The 17,682-nt window shown below is 39.9% G+C and overlaps 1 protein-coding gene across 1 annotated transcript in view; it reads right to left on the bottom strand.

Moving 5' to 3' along the window:
- The window catches only part of LOC101275616 (uncharacterized), a 253,173-nt gene that overhangs the window by 98,502 nt on the left and 136,989 nt on the right, over nucleotides 1-17,682 (bottom strand). The window contains 2 exon segments of the mRNA XM_004276883.3: nucleotides 651-777; nucleotides 15,058-15,354. Of these exon segments, the coding sequence (XP_004276931.2) occupies nucleotides 651-777; nucleotides 15,058-15,354 (424 nt within the window).

Genomic DNA, 17,682 nt, shown 5'->3' with positions numbered 1-17,682 from the left:
TAAACCATAAGGTTGCCATCTAACATAATCTGCACCTGCTCAAGACCTGAGACCCAACATCTGTCCTTGCACCAGGAGCCTTGAGCATTTTCACTGTGTCCAGCCCTTCCTGGGTTAAGTCCAGGAAGGGTGGTAGCTGTGCATGAGGATACCCCATCCTGGCCCTCACTGGGTCGCAGTTTCCTTCTGGCACAAAAATCAGCCCTTTTATTGAGAAATATGTGATGTGATGCTGCTTGCCATAGTTTTGGGAAAGGGACTCAGACAGGCTGCCATATAACTCAAGGAAGAGGCTTGTCCCCCCAGAAGGGAAAACACCCAGGTTTCATCACTAGATTAGACAACTCTCTCTCTGTAAGTTATACTCTATTACAAGTTTCACGGGATGGTCAGTAGTTCTGCTCAAAATAAATAAACGGAGCCAGGTTTAGGGATTCAGTAATGGAATCTTCCGGAAGCCAAGAATTCCCTTTATCAGAGTGTTAGGGACCTCTTCCTAATTGAAGGCGTTAAAGACAATGGTTTATTTCTCACATTCAAGCTACTTCTGCCAGACAAGTAAACACAGCTGTCAACAACATGCTCTCACGTCTTGTCCTTTTTGCCAGGACACCGGAGTGTGAAGGAAAAGAGAGAGGCATGTAACTCACCAATGTCAGGTATGGGCTCTGGCCAGCCCATGTGGTTCAGTCCTGTCGGGGCACTCTGGGAGAACGGATGGCTTCTTCTAGGGAGATTCAAAGACTCTGGAGAGGTAATGGTCATCTTCCTCCAGCACTGGGAGAGGAGGAAAGAGGCAAAGAGTAAATGAAGAAAAGAGATAACATGTTGTCGTTGCCACATTATAATTTTTCTAATTGCACAGGACTTTGCCATGAGCAGAACATGCAGCCAAAATGCACACAGCTCTGGGAGGTGCCATTCATTTCAAAATCCATGGAAAAAAGAGAAGTTTCTCTTGTTGTCAGTAGTCTGCAACCTGTATGGTCATATGTGGCAACCATGGCAGAACAGGTTGTCATTCAACAATGTGAAATGAGGACTGACAGTAGGTCTCCAAACCCCCAAATTACACCAGCTGGTCAGCCACACAGCCTGACATTTCTCCAAAAGGAAGGCTTTGTTTTAGCTATATTCTTGCAGGGGTGCTTAATTAAAATGCAACCCATGAAGTCCCTGACACCTCATAATCATAAGACAGACTTTACCCTTCAGACAGTAAGGACCAGTGTTGCATGAGGTCTTGGGAGGGCAAGGATATTGTCCCTTTCTTTATCATTCCATTATCCAGAAATAAACATGGCCCCTCCAGATTTTGTCTACTTTATAAAGTTATGAAATTTACTTAAAATTTTTGGTATGTATTCAAATAAATGTTCCATTTTCTTTTGCATTCCACACAAATTAAGTAAACAGTGCTTGGAAAATTCTTTTAGTGATTAATGGAAATGTAAATATACAAACAAGGATTAAGATGGGAGTATGATACCCCACTCCATCTCTTCCATTTGAATGCAACTAAAAACATTGGGCAGATGTATAAATCAGTTACCTAAGGGCTCTGAAATAAATGGTAGCAGGTGGGTTGGAGAAGGAAGCCAGTATTTGAAGTTACACCAATCCTATAGTGAGTTACCTTTTGTGTGGTCCCTACAGTATCCTCTGGCCTGAACTCAATAGCAGCTTAAAACTGGGTATGGACCAAAAGTACTCCAAAAAGCCTTCTCTGGTCTGAAGAGAGGGGAAAGGGACCCCAAGTGTATGAGCAAATTGGTGAAATCCTCTATGTTGTCATTTAGTTCCACCCTAGACTCCCAGGAAATCCCATTATAGTATGGCAGTGATGGCCAGGCAGGCACCTAAAACTCTGAGGGAGGGGGAACATCCCTATTTCTTTTTTCCTGTCTCTGTCTTCCTGCCCCTTGGCTCCAGAGGCAGACATAGTTGCAGGAAGTATATGCCAGAGTGGGAAAACGAAAGCCTAGCTTTCTAGCAAAATGTCCAGGAAGAGGGGGACTCCTGGAAGCCAAGAAGTGTCTGGAAGAATGCAGAAAGGAAAGAGATCAAGAAAATGACACCATAACGTTGTTTATGACCACTGGACTTACCCCCAAACTGTGCTTGGGTGGATCTGACCCTAAACAGAATACTAAAGTCTTTGAGAACCAAATTATGGAGTAGACCATTTTACAGGTCTCAGACTGGCCACTGGGTGATCTACATTATCCAAGTAGCACTGAAAACACCTTGAAAACATGAACCGACATAAGAAACATAGCCCTTGAAGGCCAGTAAGAACTTATACCCTAAACTGTCAGCTGCCTGAAAAACTTAACTATTATTCTCCATAGAAACTAAATAAGGCGCATAACGTAATATTCAAAATTTCCAAGATATAACCCAAAATTATTTGATATACAGAGAACTATGAAAATCTCCATAACTTATAAGGGAAAGACAACAGATCCCAGCACCAACATGATACAGTGCTGGAATTATAAAAGATTTTAAAGAAGCTCATATAATTGTGCTCTAAGAAGTAAGTGTGAACACTCTTGCAATGAATGGAAAATAACAGCAGGGAAATAGACACAAAATAGAATGGAAACATTAGGACTGAAAAATATAGCTACAATTGAAAATTTACATGGATGGCTCTTGAGGGCATTATGCTAAGTGAAATAAGTCAGACAAGAAAGAGAAAGACTGTATGATCTTACTTGTATGTGAAATCTTTTTTTTTTGCGGTACACAGGCCTCTCACTGTTGTGGCCTCTCCCATTGTGGAGCACAGGCTCCAGACGTGCAGGCTCAGTGGCCATGGCTCACAGGCCTAGCCGCTCTGCGGCATGTGGGATCTTCCCGGACTGGGGCACAAACCCATGTCCCCTGCATTGGCAGGTGGACTCTCAACCACTGCGCCACCAGGGAAGCCCTGTATGTGAAATCTTAAAAAAGAAAAGCCAAGCTAATAGAGACAGAGAACAGATTGGTACTTGCCGAAGGCAGGGAGTAGGGGGTAGGTAAAATGGGTGAAGGCAGCCAAAAGACACAAACTTTCAGTTATAAAATAAGTCATGGGGATGTAAGGTGCATCAGGGCAACTATAGTTAATAATACTGCATTGCATAACAGAAATAAAGGGAGGAATTGACAATAATACAATAATATTAGGGGACTTTAACACCCCACTTACATCAATGGACAGATTATCAAACAGAAAACCAGTAAGGAAACAGTGACATTAAATGACACATTAGACCAGCTGGACTTAATAGCTACCTACAGGACATTCCATCCAAAAACAGAATACACATTCTTTTCACATGCACATGGAATGTTCTCTAGAATAGATCATATGATAGTCCACCAAACAAGTCTCAACACATTTAAGAGGATAAAAAATATACAAAGTATCTTTTCAGATCACAATGGTATGAAACTAGAAATCTATTACAGGAAGTAAAACACAAACACATAGAGACTAAACAACATGCTACTAAAAACCCAATGAGTCAACCAAGAAATCAAAGAGGAGACCGGAAAATACCCTGAGACAGGGCCTTCCCTGGTAGTCCAGTGGTTAAGACTTTGCCTTCCAATGCAGGGGGTGCTAGTTCTATCCCTGGCCAGGGAGCTAAGATCCCACATGACTTTCAGCCATAAAAACCAAAACATAAAGCATAAGCGATATTGTAAGAAACAATAAAGACTTTAGAACTGGTCCACATCAAAAAAAAAAAAAAGAAAGAAAGAAAAGAAAAAGAAAATACCCTGAGACAAATGAAAATAAAAACACAACTTTCCAAAATCTATGGGATGCAGCAAAAACAGTTCTAAGAGGGAAGTTTATAGTGATACAGGCCTACCTCAATATATAAGAAAAATCTCAAATAAACAACCTAACCCACCATCTAAAGGAATTAGAAAAATAAGAACAAACAAAACCCAAAGTCAGCAAAAGAACAGAAATAATAAAGATCAGAGTAGATATAAACAAAATAGAGAGCCCCCCCCCCAAAATAAACCCATAACAGAAAAGACCAATGAAACCAAGAGCTGTATTTTTAAAAGATAAAGAAAATTGATAATCCTTTAGTCAGGCTTATTAGGAAGAAAATAGAGAGGACCCAAATAAACAAAATTAGAAATGAAAGAGGACAATTTACAACCGGTATCACAGAAATACAATCATAAGAGAATACTGTGAACAATTACATACCAACAAACTGGGCAACCTAGAAGAAACGGATAAATTCCTAGAAACATATAATCTTCTAAGACTGAATCAGGAAGAAACAGATAATCTGAACAGACTGGTTACTAGTATTGAAATTGAATTGGTAATCAAAAAACTCCCAACATACAGAAGTCCAAAACCAGATGGCTTCACAGGGGAATTCTACCAAACATTTAAAGAAAATGGAATACTTATCCTCAAACTATTCCAAAAAATTGAAGAGGAGAAAACACTCCCAAACTTGTTCTATGAGGCCAGCATTACCCTGATACCAAAACCAGGCAAAGACACTACAAAAAATGGAAATTGCAGGCCAATTTCTCTGATGAATATAGATGCAAAAATCCTTAACAAAATATTAGCAAACCAATTCAAAAATGCATTAAAAAGGATCATAAACCATGATCAAGTGGGTTTTTATCCCAGGGAGGCAAGGATGGTCCAACATCTGCAAATAAATCTATGTGATACACCACATTAACAAAATGAAGGATAAGGGGATTGAGCAAGATGGCAGAGTAGGAGGACATGGAACTCATCTATCCCCATGAACACATCAAAAATACATCTACATGTGGAACAATTACCACTGAAAACTAACTGGAAATTGGCAGAAAGACTCCTGTACAACCAAGGCTATAAGAATGAACAAAATGAAGGATAAAAGTCACATGATCTCTCAATAGATGCAGAAGAAGCATTTGACAAAATTCAGTATCGATTCACAATAAAAACTCTTATCAAATTTGGTATAGAGGGAAATTTCTCAAGATAATAAAGGCCATTTATAACAAACCCACCTAACATCATACTCAATGGGGAAAACTAGAAAGCTTTTCTTTCTAGATCACGAAGAAGACAAGGATGCCCACTGTCACCATTTCTATTTAACGCAGTATTGGAAGTCCTAGCCATAGCAGTCAGTCAAGAAAGAAAAAGCCATCCAAATTGGACGGGAAGAAGTAAAACTATCATATTTGCAGATGACATGATACTATATATAGAAAACCTTAAAGTCTTCACCAAAAAACTTTTAGAATAAATGAATTCAATAAAGTTGCAGGATATAAGATTAATATACAGAAATCTGTTGCTTTTCTATTCACTAATAATTAACTATGAAAAAGAGAAGCAAGAAAACAATCCCATTTACAATCGCATCAAGAAGAATAAAATGTGTAAGAATAAATTTAACCAAGGAGGAGAAAGACATATACTTTGAAAACTATAAGACATTGATAAAAAAAAAAACTGGAGATGATATAAATAAATGGAAAGGCATCCTATATTCATGAATTAGAAGTACTATTGTTAAAATATCGGTACTACCCAAAGCAGTCTACAGATTTAATGCAATGCCTATCAAAATACCCATAACATTTTTTCAAAGAAGAAGAACAAATAAATAATCCTAAAATTTGTATGGAACCACAGAAGATCCCGAATAGCCAAAGCAATCTTGAGAAAAAAGAACAAAGCTGGAGGTGTCATGCTCTCTGACTTCATACGATACTACAAAGCTATAGTAATCAAAGCAGAATGGTATTGGCACAAAAACAGGTACCTGGATCAATGGAACATCATAGAGAGCCCAGAAACAAACCCATGCAATATGGTCAATTAATCTATGACAAAGGAGTTAAGAATATACAATGGGAAAATAGTCTCTTCAATAAGTAGTGCTGGGAAAACTGGACAATTGTGTGTAAAAGAATGAGATTAAAAGATTTCTTCACACCATAAAAAAAAAAAAAAACCCTCAAAATGGATTAAAGACCTAAATGTAAGATCAGAAAGTATAAAATTCCTAGAAGAAAACATAGACAGTATAATATTTGACATAGGCCTTAGCAATATTTTTTTGGATTTGCCTCCTTAGGCAAGGGAAACAAAAGCAAAAATAAACAAATCGGACCTAATCAAACTTAAAAGCTTTTGCACAGTGAAGGAAACCATCAATAAAATGAAAAGGCAACCTACTGAATGGGAAAAGATATTTGCAAATAATGTCTGATAAGCAGTTAATATCCAAAATGTATAAACAGCTCATACAACTCTACACCAAAAAAAGCTAAACAACCCAATAAAAAAAAAGGGCAGAGGACCTGAATAGGCATTTTCCCAAAGACGACATACAGATGGCCAGCAGGCACATGAAAATACAACATCAACTAATTGTCAGGGAATGTAATTCAAAACCACAATGACCTCCTACACTGTTCGTGGGAATGTAAATTGGTGCAGCCACTATGGAGAACAGTACGGAGGTTCCTTAAAAAACTAAAAATAGAGATACCATATGATCCAGCAGTCCCACTCCTGGGCATATATTCAGAGAAAAACCATAATTCAAAAGGATACATGCGGGCTTCCCTGGTGGCGCAGTGGTTGAGAGTCCGCCTGCCGATGCAGGGGACACGGGTTCGTACCTCGGTCCGGGAAGATCCCACATGCCGCAGAGTGGCTAGGCCCATGAGCCATGGCCGCGGAGCCTGTGCTCCACAATGGGAGAGGCCATAACAGTGAGAAGCCCGCATACCACAAAAAAAAAAAAAAAAGGATACATGCACCCCAATGTTCAATACAGCACTATTTACAATATCCAGGACATGGAAGCAACCTAAATGTCCATCAAAGGAGGAATGGATAAAGCAGATGTGGGATATTGGGGAAGATGGTGGAAGAGTAAAACGCAGAGATCATCTTCCTCCCCACAGATACATCAGAAATACATCTACATGTGGAACAACTCCTACAGAACACCTACTGAACGCTGGCAGAAGACCTCAGACCTGCCAAAAGGCAAGAAACTCCCCACGTACCTGGGTAGGGCAAAAGAAAAAAGAGTAAACAGAGACAAAAGGATAGGGACGGGACCTGCACCAGTGGGAGGGAGCTGTGAAGGAGGAAAGGTTTCCACACACTAGGAGCCCCTTAGCGGGCAGAGACTGCGGGTAGTGGAGGGGGAAGCTTCGGAGCCGCGGAGGAGAGCACAGCCACAGGGGTGCGGAGAGCAAAGCGGAGAGATTCCCGCACAGAGGATCGGTGCCGACCGACACTGATCAGCCCGAGAGGCTTGTCTGCTCACCAGCTGGGGCGGGGCTGGGAGCTGAGGCTCGGGCTTCGGTCAGAGCACAGGGAGAGGACTGGGGTTGGCGGCGTGAACACAGCCTGCAGGGGGTTAGTGCACCACGGCTAGCCGGGAGGGAGTCCGGGAAAAAGTCTGGAGCTGCCGAAGAGGCAGGAGACTTTTCCTTCCCTCTTTGTTTCCTGGTGCGCGAGGAGAGGGGATTAAAAGCGCTGCTTAAAAGAGCTCCAGAGATGGACACGAGCCGCGGCCATCAGCGCGGACCCCAGAGACGGGCATGAGGCGCTAAGGCTGCTGCCGCCACCAAGAAGCCTGTGTGCGAGCACAGGTCACTCTCCACACCCCCTTCCGGGGAGCCTGTGCAGCTCGCCACTGCCAGGGTCCTGGGATCCAGGGACATCTTCCCCGGGAGAACGCACGGCGCACCTCAGGCTGGTGCAACGTCATGCCAGCCTCTGCCGCCGCAGGCTCACCCCACATCCGTACCCCTCCCCCCAGCCTGAGTGAGCCAGAGCCCCCGAGTCAGCTGCTCCTTTAACCCTGTCCTGTCTGAGCGAACAACAGACGCCCTCCGGCGACCTACACGCAGAGGCGGGGCCAAATCCAAACCTGAGCCCCGGGAGTTGTGCGAACAAAGAAGAGAAAGGGAAATCTCTCCCAGCAGCCTCAGAAGCAGCGGATTAAAGCTCCACAATCAACTTGATGTGCCCTGCATCTGTGGAACACATGAATAGACAACGAATCATCCCAAATTGAGGAGGTGGACTTTGAGAGCAAGATTTATTATTTTTTCCCCTTTTCCTCTTTTTGTGAATGTGTATGTGTATGCTTCTGTGTGAGATTTTGTCTGTATAGCTTTGTTTTCACCATTTGTCCTAGGGTTCTATTCGTCTGTTTTTTTTTTTTTTTCCTTTTTAAAAAAATTTTTTTCTTAATAATTATTTTTTATTTTAATAACTTTATTTTATTTTATCTTTATTTTACTGTATCCTCTTTCTCTCTTTCCTTCCTTCCTCCCTCCCTCCCTCCCTCCCTCTCTTTCTTTCTTTCTACTTTTTCTCCCTTTTATTCTGAGCGGTGTGGATGAAAGGCTCTTGGTGCTGCAGCCAGGAGTCAGCGCTGTGCCTCTGAGGTGGGAGAGCCAACTTCAGGACCCTGGTCCACAAGAGACCTCCCAGCTCCACATAATATCAAACAGCAAAAATCTCCCAGAGATCTCCATCTCAACATGAGCACCCAGCTTCACTCAACGACCATTAAGCTCCAGTGCTGGACACCCTATGCCAAACAACTAGCAAGACAGGAACACAACCCCACCTATTAGGAGAGAGCTGCCTAAAATCATAATAAGTCCACAGACACCCCAAAACACACCACCAGACGTGGACCTGCCCACCAGAAAGACAAGATCCAACCTCATCCATCAGAACACAGGCACTAGTCCCCACCACCAGGAAGCCTACACAACCCACTGAACCAACCTTAGCCACTGGAGACAGACACCAAAAACAACAGGAATTACGAACCTGCAACCTGCAAAAAGGAGACCCCAAACACAGTAAGATAAGCAAAATGAGAAGACAGAAAAACACACAGCAGATGAAGGAGCAAGATAAAAACCCACCAGACCTAACAAATGAAGAGGAAAGAGGCAGTCTACCTGAAAAAGAATTCAGAATAATGATAGTACAGATGATCCAAAATCTTGGAAATAGAATAGATAAAATGCAAGAAACATTCAATAAGGACCTAGAAGAACCTAAAGATGAAACAAGCAATGATGAACAACACAATAAATGAAATTAAAAATACTCTAGATTGGACCTAGGGATTGTCATACTGATTGAAGTAAGTCAGACAGAGAAAGACAAATATCATATGATACCACTTATATGTGGAATCTAAAGAAATGGTGCAAATGAACCTATTTACAAAACAGAAGTTGAGTCACAGATGTAGAAAACAAACTTGTGGTTACCAGGGGGGAATAGTGGGAGAGGGATAAATTCGAAGATTGGGATTGACATATACACGCTACTATATATAGAATAGATAACTAATAAGAACCTACTGAATAGCACAGGGAACTCTATTCAATACTCTGTAATGAACAGTATGGGAAAAGAATCTTAAAAAGTGGATATATGTGTATGTATAACTGACTCACATTGCTGTACAGCAGAAACTAACACAACGTTGTAAATCAACTATACTCCAATAAAAAATTTAATTAAAAAACATACAATGAGATATCCCCTCAGACCTGTCAGAATGGCTGTCATCAAAAAGACAACAAATAACAAATGTTGGTGAGGATGTGGAGAAAAGGCAACCCTAGTGCACTGTTGGTGGCAATGTAAATTGGTACAGCCATTATGGAGAACAATATAGAAGTTCCTTAAAAAATTAAAAATAAAACTACTATATGTTCCAGCAACTCCACTCCTGGGTATATATCCAAAGGAAACAAAAACAACAATTGAAAAAGATATATGCACCCCAGTGTTCATTGCAGTATTGTCCAAAATTGGTAAGGTATGGAAGCAACCTGAGTGTCCATCAACAGATGAATAGATAAAGAAGATGTGGCATATACATACATTGGAATATTACTCAGCCATAAAAAAGAATGAAACTTTGCCATTTGCAGCAATGATATGGATGGTCCTTGAGGGTATTATGCTTAGAGAAATGTCAGACAGAGAAAGAAAGATACTGTCTATTTTCAGTTATATGTGGAATCTAAAAAATAAATGAATATAACAAAAAACAGAAAGAAACTCAAAGATTCAGAGAACAAACCAGTCGTTAACAGTGGGGAAAGGGTGGATGGAGAGGCAAGGTAGGAGAAAGGGGATTAAGAGGTACAAACTACTATATATAAAATGATAAGCAACAAAGATATATTGTACAGCACAGAGAAGTACAGCCATTATTTTATAACTTTATATTCAGTGTAATCTATAAAAATATTGAATCACTAAGTTGTATACCTGAAACTAACATAATATTGGAAGTAAATCAACCATACTTCAAAAAAAAATGTATGTAAAGAAATCACAAGGCAATTGTATTTTAATAGTGGAGATGGTAAATGAACCTCGGTGGAACTAAGATTACTGCAGTTCATTGGAAGTGGTAAAATGTTGATAACAGTAGACTGTGATAAGTTATGTATATATGGAACACTTTTAGCAACGACTATGTGAACCAAACAGAACAATATATTCAAAAATGCCACAAATAAATTATGATGGAATCCTAAAAACTGTTCATGTAACTGACAGAAAAGAGTATTGGGAAACAGAAGAAACAATCAGAAAACAAATAATAAAATGGCATATTTAAGCCCTAACATAATAATTATTTCAAATGTTAACTATCAAAATATACCAATTAAAAGACAATCAGAGTGGATAAAATAAAAAGATCCAACAATGCTGCCATAAGAAATTCACTTAAATCAATGACAGGTTGAAAGTAAAAAGATGAAAAAAGGTACATTAATCAAAAAAGAAGTGGTTATACTGATATCAAAGTAGACTTCAGAGCAAAGGGAACCAATTTTACACAATCTTTTTAAGAATATAGAAGAGGAGAGACTACTTTCCAACTCATTTTATGAGGTCCATATTACCCTGATACCAAAACTATGGAAAGATAATACAAAAGCAAAAGCCCCAGCTCAATATCTCTCATGAGTTTAGATGCAGAAGATCTGGACAAAATATTAGCAAATTAATATAGGAATGTATAAAAATTATACATTCCATATATAGTGCATGACCAAGTGGGATTTATTCCAAGTGGAGAAGGCTGATTCAACATACCAAAAAATCAATTAATATAATCTACCATATCAAGGGGCTAAGGAAGAAAACATAAAATGATCACATCAATTGACACAGAAAAAGCTTTTGAAAAAAATCCAACACACATTTATGATTTTTAAAAAATATCTCAGCGAACTAGGATTAGAGAGGAAATTCCTCAACTTGAGTAAGAGATACTATAAAAACTCTACAGCTAACATCATACTTAATAGTGAAATATTGAAATTTATCCTATTAAGACAGGGAATAAGGCAAGGATATCCACTTTTCCCACTCTTAGTCAACACAGTATTAGAATTCCTAACCACTGCAGTAAGGCAAGGGAAAAAAGCATACAGATTAGAAAGGGAAAAATGAAACTGTCCCTACCTGTAGATGATATGACTGTCTACATAGAAAATCCCAAGGAGTCTTTAAAAAATATTCCTGGAACCGATAAATGAATTCAGCAAGGTCACAGGCTACAATATCAACACATAAAAATCAATAATATTTCAAAATACTAAGAATCAACTGGTGGAAAATAAAATTAAGAACATAATGCCATTTATAATAATCCCTAAGAAAATTAAATGCAAAGATATAAATTTTTTAAATGTACAGGGTCTGTATCTTATATATAGAAATTTCTAAATAATACACAAAAATATTCTTAGAGATAATAAATTCAGCAAATTTTTAGGGTACAAGATCAATATACAAATATCCATTGTATTTCTATAAACTAGCAATGAACAAGCCCAAATGAAATTAAGAAAACAATTCCATTTGCAATACCATCAGAAAGAACAAAATAATTAAGAAATATTTAACCAACGATGTGTAAGACTTGTACAGTGAAAATTACAAAACATTGTGAAAAGCAGTTAAAGAACACCTAAAAAGTCAGGCAACACCCTGTGTTCATGGATTTAAAGATTTAATATCGTTAAGAAGGCAATACTCTCCAGAGTGATCTACAGATTCAATGTAATCTTATCAAAATTACAATGGCCTTTATTTTCCCCAAGAAATGAAACAGCTGATCCTAAGATTCATTTGGAACTACAAGGGACAGCAAATAGCCAAAATAATCTTGAAAAATAACCCAGAGGACTCACACACCCCGACTTCAAAACTTAATAGAAAGCTACAGTAATTAAAGCAGTGTGATATTGGCAAAAGCACAGATGTATAGACCAGTGGAATAGAATTGAGAGTCCGGAAATAAACCTATACATCTAAGGTCATTTGGTTTTTTACAAGGGTGTCAAAATCATTCAGTGAGGGAAAGAATAGTCTCTTCAACAAGTGGTGCAGAGTGACAAAATATCCACATGGAAAAGCTTGAAGTTGGAACTCTACTTCACACAAAACACAAAAATGAATTCGAAATGAATACAAAACCTAAAGGTAAGAGCAAAAGGTATAAAAACTCTTAGAAGAAAGCATAAAAGTAAATTTTTATGACCTTGGATTTGACAGTGGATTCTTGGACATTACAATAAATTCATAAGCAACAAAAGAAAAAAACAGATAGATTGGATTACATCAAAATTAAATACTTTTGTGCAGCAGTAGACACTATCAAGAAAGTGAAAGGCAACCTACAGATGGGAGAAAATACTTGTAAATCACTTATTTGATAGGGGTCTAGTATCTCCATACATAAGAACCCCTACAAGTGAACCACAAAAAGATAAATAACCCAATTTAAAAATGGGCAAAAGGCTTGAATAGACATTTCTCCAAAAAAGATATACAAATGGCCAACAAGCGTATGAAAATATGTTCAACATTAGTCACTAGGAAAATGCAAATCAAACCACAATGAGGTACCATTCAGACCCAGCAGGATGGTATAGTTTAAACAAAACAACACAAAACAACAAGTGTTGGGGAGGATGTGGAGAACTGGCAACCTTCGTACATTGTTTGTAGAAATGTAAAATGGTGTAGACAACAGTTTGGCAGCTCCTCAGACAGTTAGTCATAGAATTACCATGTGTCCTAACAATTCCACTCCTATGTATATACCCAAAAGAATAGAAAACATGTATACAAACAAAAGCTTATACACAAGTGTTCCAGACAGCACTAGCTACAATAGCCAAGAGGTGGAGACAACCCTATGTCTATCAGTGGATGAACAGATAATAGAAACAAACATAGCCACACAATGGAATATTATTCAGTCATAAAAAAGAACAAAGTGCTGCTGTATGCTACAACAGAGAAGACCCTTAAAAACACGATGCTAAGTGAAAGAAGTCAGGCACCAAAGGTCACACACTGTAATTCCATTTATATGAAATATCCATAGGTAAATAGGAAATCCATAGAGATGGAAAGCAGATTAGTGCTTGCCAGGGTCTAGGGAGGGGAAGTGGGTTGTGACTGCTTAATAGTTGTGAAGCTTCCTTTTGAGATGATAAGAATGTCTTGGACCTAGGTAGAGATAAGGCCTGCAAAGTCTTGTGAATCTACTAAATGCCACTGTATTGTACACCTTAACATGGTTCATTTTATGTTATGTGAATTTCACCTCGATTTAAAAAAAAAGTGGTATGGAGAACAGTATGGAGGTGCCTTAAAAAACTAAAATTAGAACTACCATATGACCCAGCAATCCCACTGCTGGGCATATACCCTGAGAAAACCAAAATTCAAAAAGAGTCATGTACCCCAATGTTCATTGCCGCTCTCTTTACAATAGCCAGGAGATGGAAACAACCTAAGTGTCCATCGACAGATGAATGGATAAAGAAGATGTGGCACATATATACAATGGAATATTACTCAGCCATAGAAAGAAATGAAATTGAGTTATTTGTAGTGAGGTGGATGGACCTAGAGTCTGTCATACAGAGTGAAGTAAGTCAGAAAGAGAAAAACAAATACCGAATGCTAACACATATATATGGAGTCTAAAAAAAAAAGGTTCTGAAGAACCTAGGGGCAGAACAGGAATAAAGATGCAGACGTAGAGAATGGACTTGAGGACATGGGGAGGGGTAAGGGTAATCTGGGATGAAGTGAGAGAGTGGCATGGACTTATAAACACTACCAAATGTAAAATAGATAGCTAGTGGGAAGTAGCTGCATAGCACAGGGAGATCAGCTCGGTGCCTTGTGACCACCTAGAGGGGTGGGATAGGGAGGGTGGGAGGGACACACAAGAGGAAGGAGATATGGGGATATATGTATATGTATGGCTGATTCACTTTGTTATACAGCAGAAACTAACACACCATTGTAGAGCAATTATACTCCAATAAGATGTTTAAAAAAAAAACAACAGTACCTGAAACAAAAAAATAAATAAAGGTGGGTATCAGGGATGAGGTGAGACTCAGGGATGTGTATTTCACAAATACTTGATAATAAAAAATACTGCTATTTTATAAAGGGAAAGAACAAGAAACAGAGTTAGGGATTGGGTAAAAGGTATGCTTTATAAACTACTGAGTCATTTTTAAACAGCTGACAGTTTCATGTAAAAATCATGGTGTCAAAATGTCCCTAGAGACAAAATCTAGTTCTCTTTATATAATTTTGCTTGATTGATTTAAGACTGTTATATCAGAATGTCATGCAACTTTATGAGTATTAGAGCTAATGCTGTCCAGTGTCTAACATTCAGTGAGTGGGTCCTCACTGAATGGTAATTCCTATGCAAAGGGCTTGAGGACAGGCCCCGCCGTCTTCAGTTCTGCCCCATTGCCTTGCACAGGGCCAGACTGCAGAGAGGGAAGAGGGGGCCACAGCCTCTGTGGCTCTCAGACACATGACTATGCAGCGTCTCTCCTGCAGGCTGTATAGGGCAGAGGTGGGCAGGGGACAGGAAAGGCAAGCAGCTGTACTGGAAGAGGGGGTACCAGGCCAAGTCTGATGACGATGGCATGTGGGCAGCTTACTTGGATTCCATCTTTACATGCATGCATCTTCCTTTCAAACTGGGCCAACTTCTTCAACTTCTTCCTCTGCATCTTCTCCAGCCACAGGTCATCTAAACTGATGTGTGAGTGCTGAGAGGTGCTCCTGGGTTGTGAAGGAGTCTCCCTGGGGACGTCCTCTGCAGAGATGAAGGGGAGGCTCCATGTCCCCGTCTCAGCAGTAGAGAATGGCCCCTGAGCTGGCTCAGTGTGAAAAGCTTTCAGACTGCGGGAGCAACTGGGCTTCTTGCCTGGTTGTTCTTCCCACGGCATGTGGTTCTATAGAACAGAGAGGAGAACACAGCAAGTGAGCACAGTGTCCTTTCTCTGTTTAGTTTCTTTTGGGTATAAACCCATGTTTTGGTTAATCCCTAAAATACAGATGCCAGTGAAGTACTTTGTTCACAGTAATTTTGGAAAATGTGAAGATTAGAAACAAACCAAACCTTGTTTCTCTTAAAATTTCTACTTTCAAGACTATTTCAAAAAAATCAAGTCTTCTACCTTGATCAAAGAATTAGGTCTTGAAAGTAATTACTGAACTTGGCATGCTCATTAGAAACACTTTTTAAGGGTCAGTGGCTGGGGCAAAAAGCTCTTGCCTAAACAATACTGCCTGAGAACAGAATTTGAACAGAAACACACTCAGGCACTTGTTACTCCTTCTGTCTTGGCACGGACATTCACTAGATGTACTCACGCTGAACCTTCCTTAGGCGCCTGTGCTGCCTTCACTTTGTCCCGGGTTGCAGTTATCCACTCAGGCAACCTAACTGAATTTCAAAGTAAAATTTGTCCACACTGACAGAATACTTTGTCTTCGTGTTGCACAACCATCCATCTCTCTGTCCTTTGAAATCAACCCATCACCCTGGGAGAGGAAACCTTTCTTCCCATGTGTTCTTCGAGTCTTAACAACCCTCCAACCCCAGTCCCACCCCAGTGCACACCTCCTTCACAGCACCTCTTTGGAATGTCATTCCCCAGCACTTTGTGTATACGATTTGGTGCAAACACAAGTGAAATTTCTCTTGACTATTTCAAGAGGCTATGTACATACACACAGACACACAGACACACACATATATGGAGAAAGAGAAGGAGGCAGAGGAAGAAGGGGAGACATAATTAGTACATAATGGTTTGGTGTACAGCCTGGGAACTGGGACTTTTCAAAGCTTGCTGGGTGATTCTAATATGCATCCAAAGTCGAGAATCACTGTGTATTTTTTTTAGCACCCAAATATTGCTGTAAGTTTAAAAAGTGCTTTTACTTAGTTCCCTCCCCTCAACTCCACTGTGAGCTAGAAACAGCTGGCATATTATCCATATCCTATAAATAAGGTAATAGAAAATCAGAGAGCTTAAGTGATTGCCTGAGTTCACACAGCTCTGTGTGTCATTATACAATTGACCGTTGAACAACATGAGTTTGAACTGCATGGGTCCACTTGCAGATTTTTTTCAATAGCAAATAGGATCCATGGATGGTTGAATCTCTGGATGTGGAACTGTGGATATGGAGGGCTGACAGTTAAGTTACTGTATATTTAGATGTTCCACTGCGCTCCTCACCCCCACGTTGTTAACGGTCAGCTGTATTCTTCTGATTCTAAATCCCATGTCCTTTTCACGCTTCTACATTGTAAAAATTCCTGTTGTTTCATAGGTGGAAATAACAGCTCCATAACTAAGCAAGGACCACACCTTAGCCTCGTTTATAACTCTCAAAGTCCCCGCAGAGGGAATGGATGTTAATGAGCACATCTTTATGCGAGACTCTCTGGTGCACTTTATGTACAGTACGTAAAGAAGCTGTCCTCCTAAGGCTTTCAGTGAGTAAATGACATAGAGCTGCCTGGAAGGAAGCCAAGCCACCCTCAAGCTGGGGTTTCCACAGGAACGTGCTTACTGCCACTAGAGATGAGCTCACTTATTTTCAAACAAAAGAAAACTTGGACTTTTTCAATGCACCATCCCCTAGGTTTCTGCCAGCCTGTACCGGAGTTGTTGGCTGGGACCTCTTGATGCCATCAGTGATAGTTTTATCCTCAACTTTTTCTTTATCAGAATTTTAGAACATTATCATTTTCATAGCTTGGTTATGGGCCTTTAGAGAGAATTCTGGCTGGTGAATGGTGTCCTAAGTGTCCTTTATTTTCTGCCTTTCTGATGGAAAACAGCTCTCCTCTCTTCCAACTTCTCCACCTTGGGGGTGCTACTAGGGCAATATATCTGTTTACTCACCAAGGAACTGTGATTTTCTCAGGAAAAAAGGTCTTTGTTCTAAGGCCATTAATTAGAACAGTATTTGTAAAGCCACCAGCAGCACCCAGTATGGTGGGCAGCCTCTAAGATGGCCATCAAAAGACTTCACCACCTTGATGGGGGCCCTTTTATGAGCTCCTCCCCTTGAGTGTGAGCTGGACGTAGTGACTCACTTCTAATGAATAGACTTTGGAAGAAATGACGGGATGTCACTTCCAAGATTAGGTCATAAAAAGGTTGTGGCTTCCATTTGGGGGTGCCTCTCATGGACCCCTTGCTCTGGGAGAAGCCAGATGACATACTGTAAAACAGGGCCATGGAAAGGCTCATGTGGCAAGG

The sequence above is a fragment of the Orcinus orca genome, chromosome 7 (genome assembly GCF_937001465.1).
Source record: "Orcinus orca chromosome 7, mOrcOrc1.1, whole genome shotgun sequence".
Taxonomy (NCBI): Eukaryota; Metazoa; Chordata; class Mammalia; order Artiodactyla; family Delphinidae; genus Orcinus; species Orcinus orca.
The sequence above is the reverse complement of the archived record's forward strand: the minus strand, read 5'-3'. Positions and strand labels throughout refer to the sequence as shown.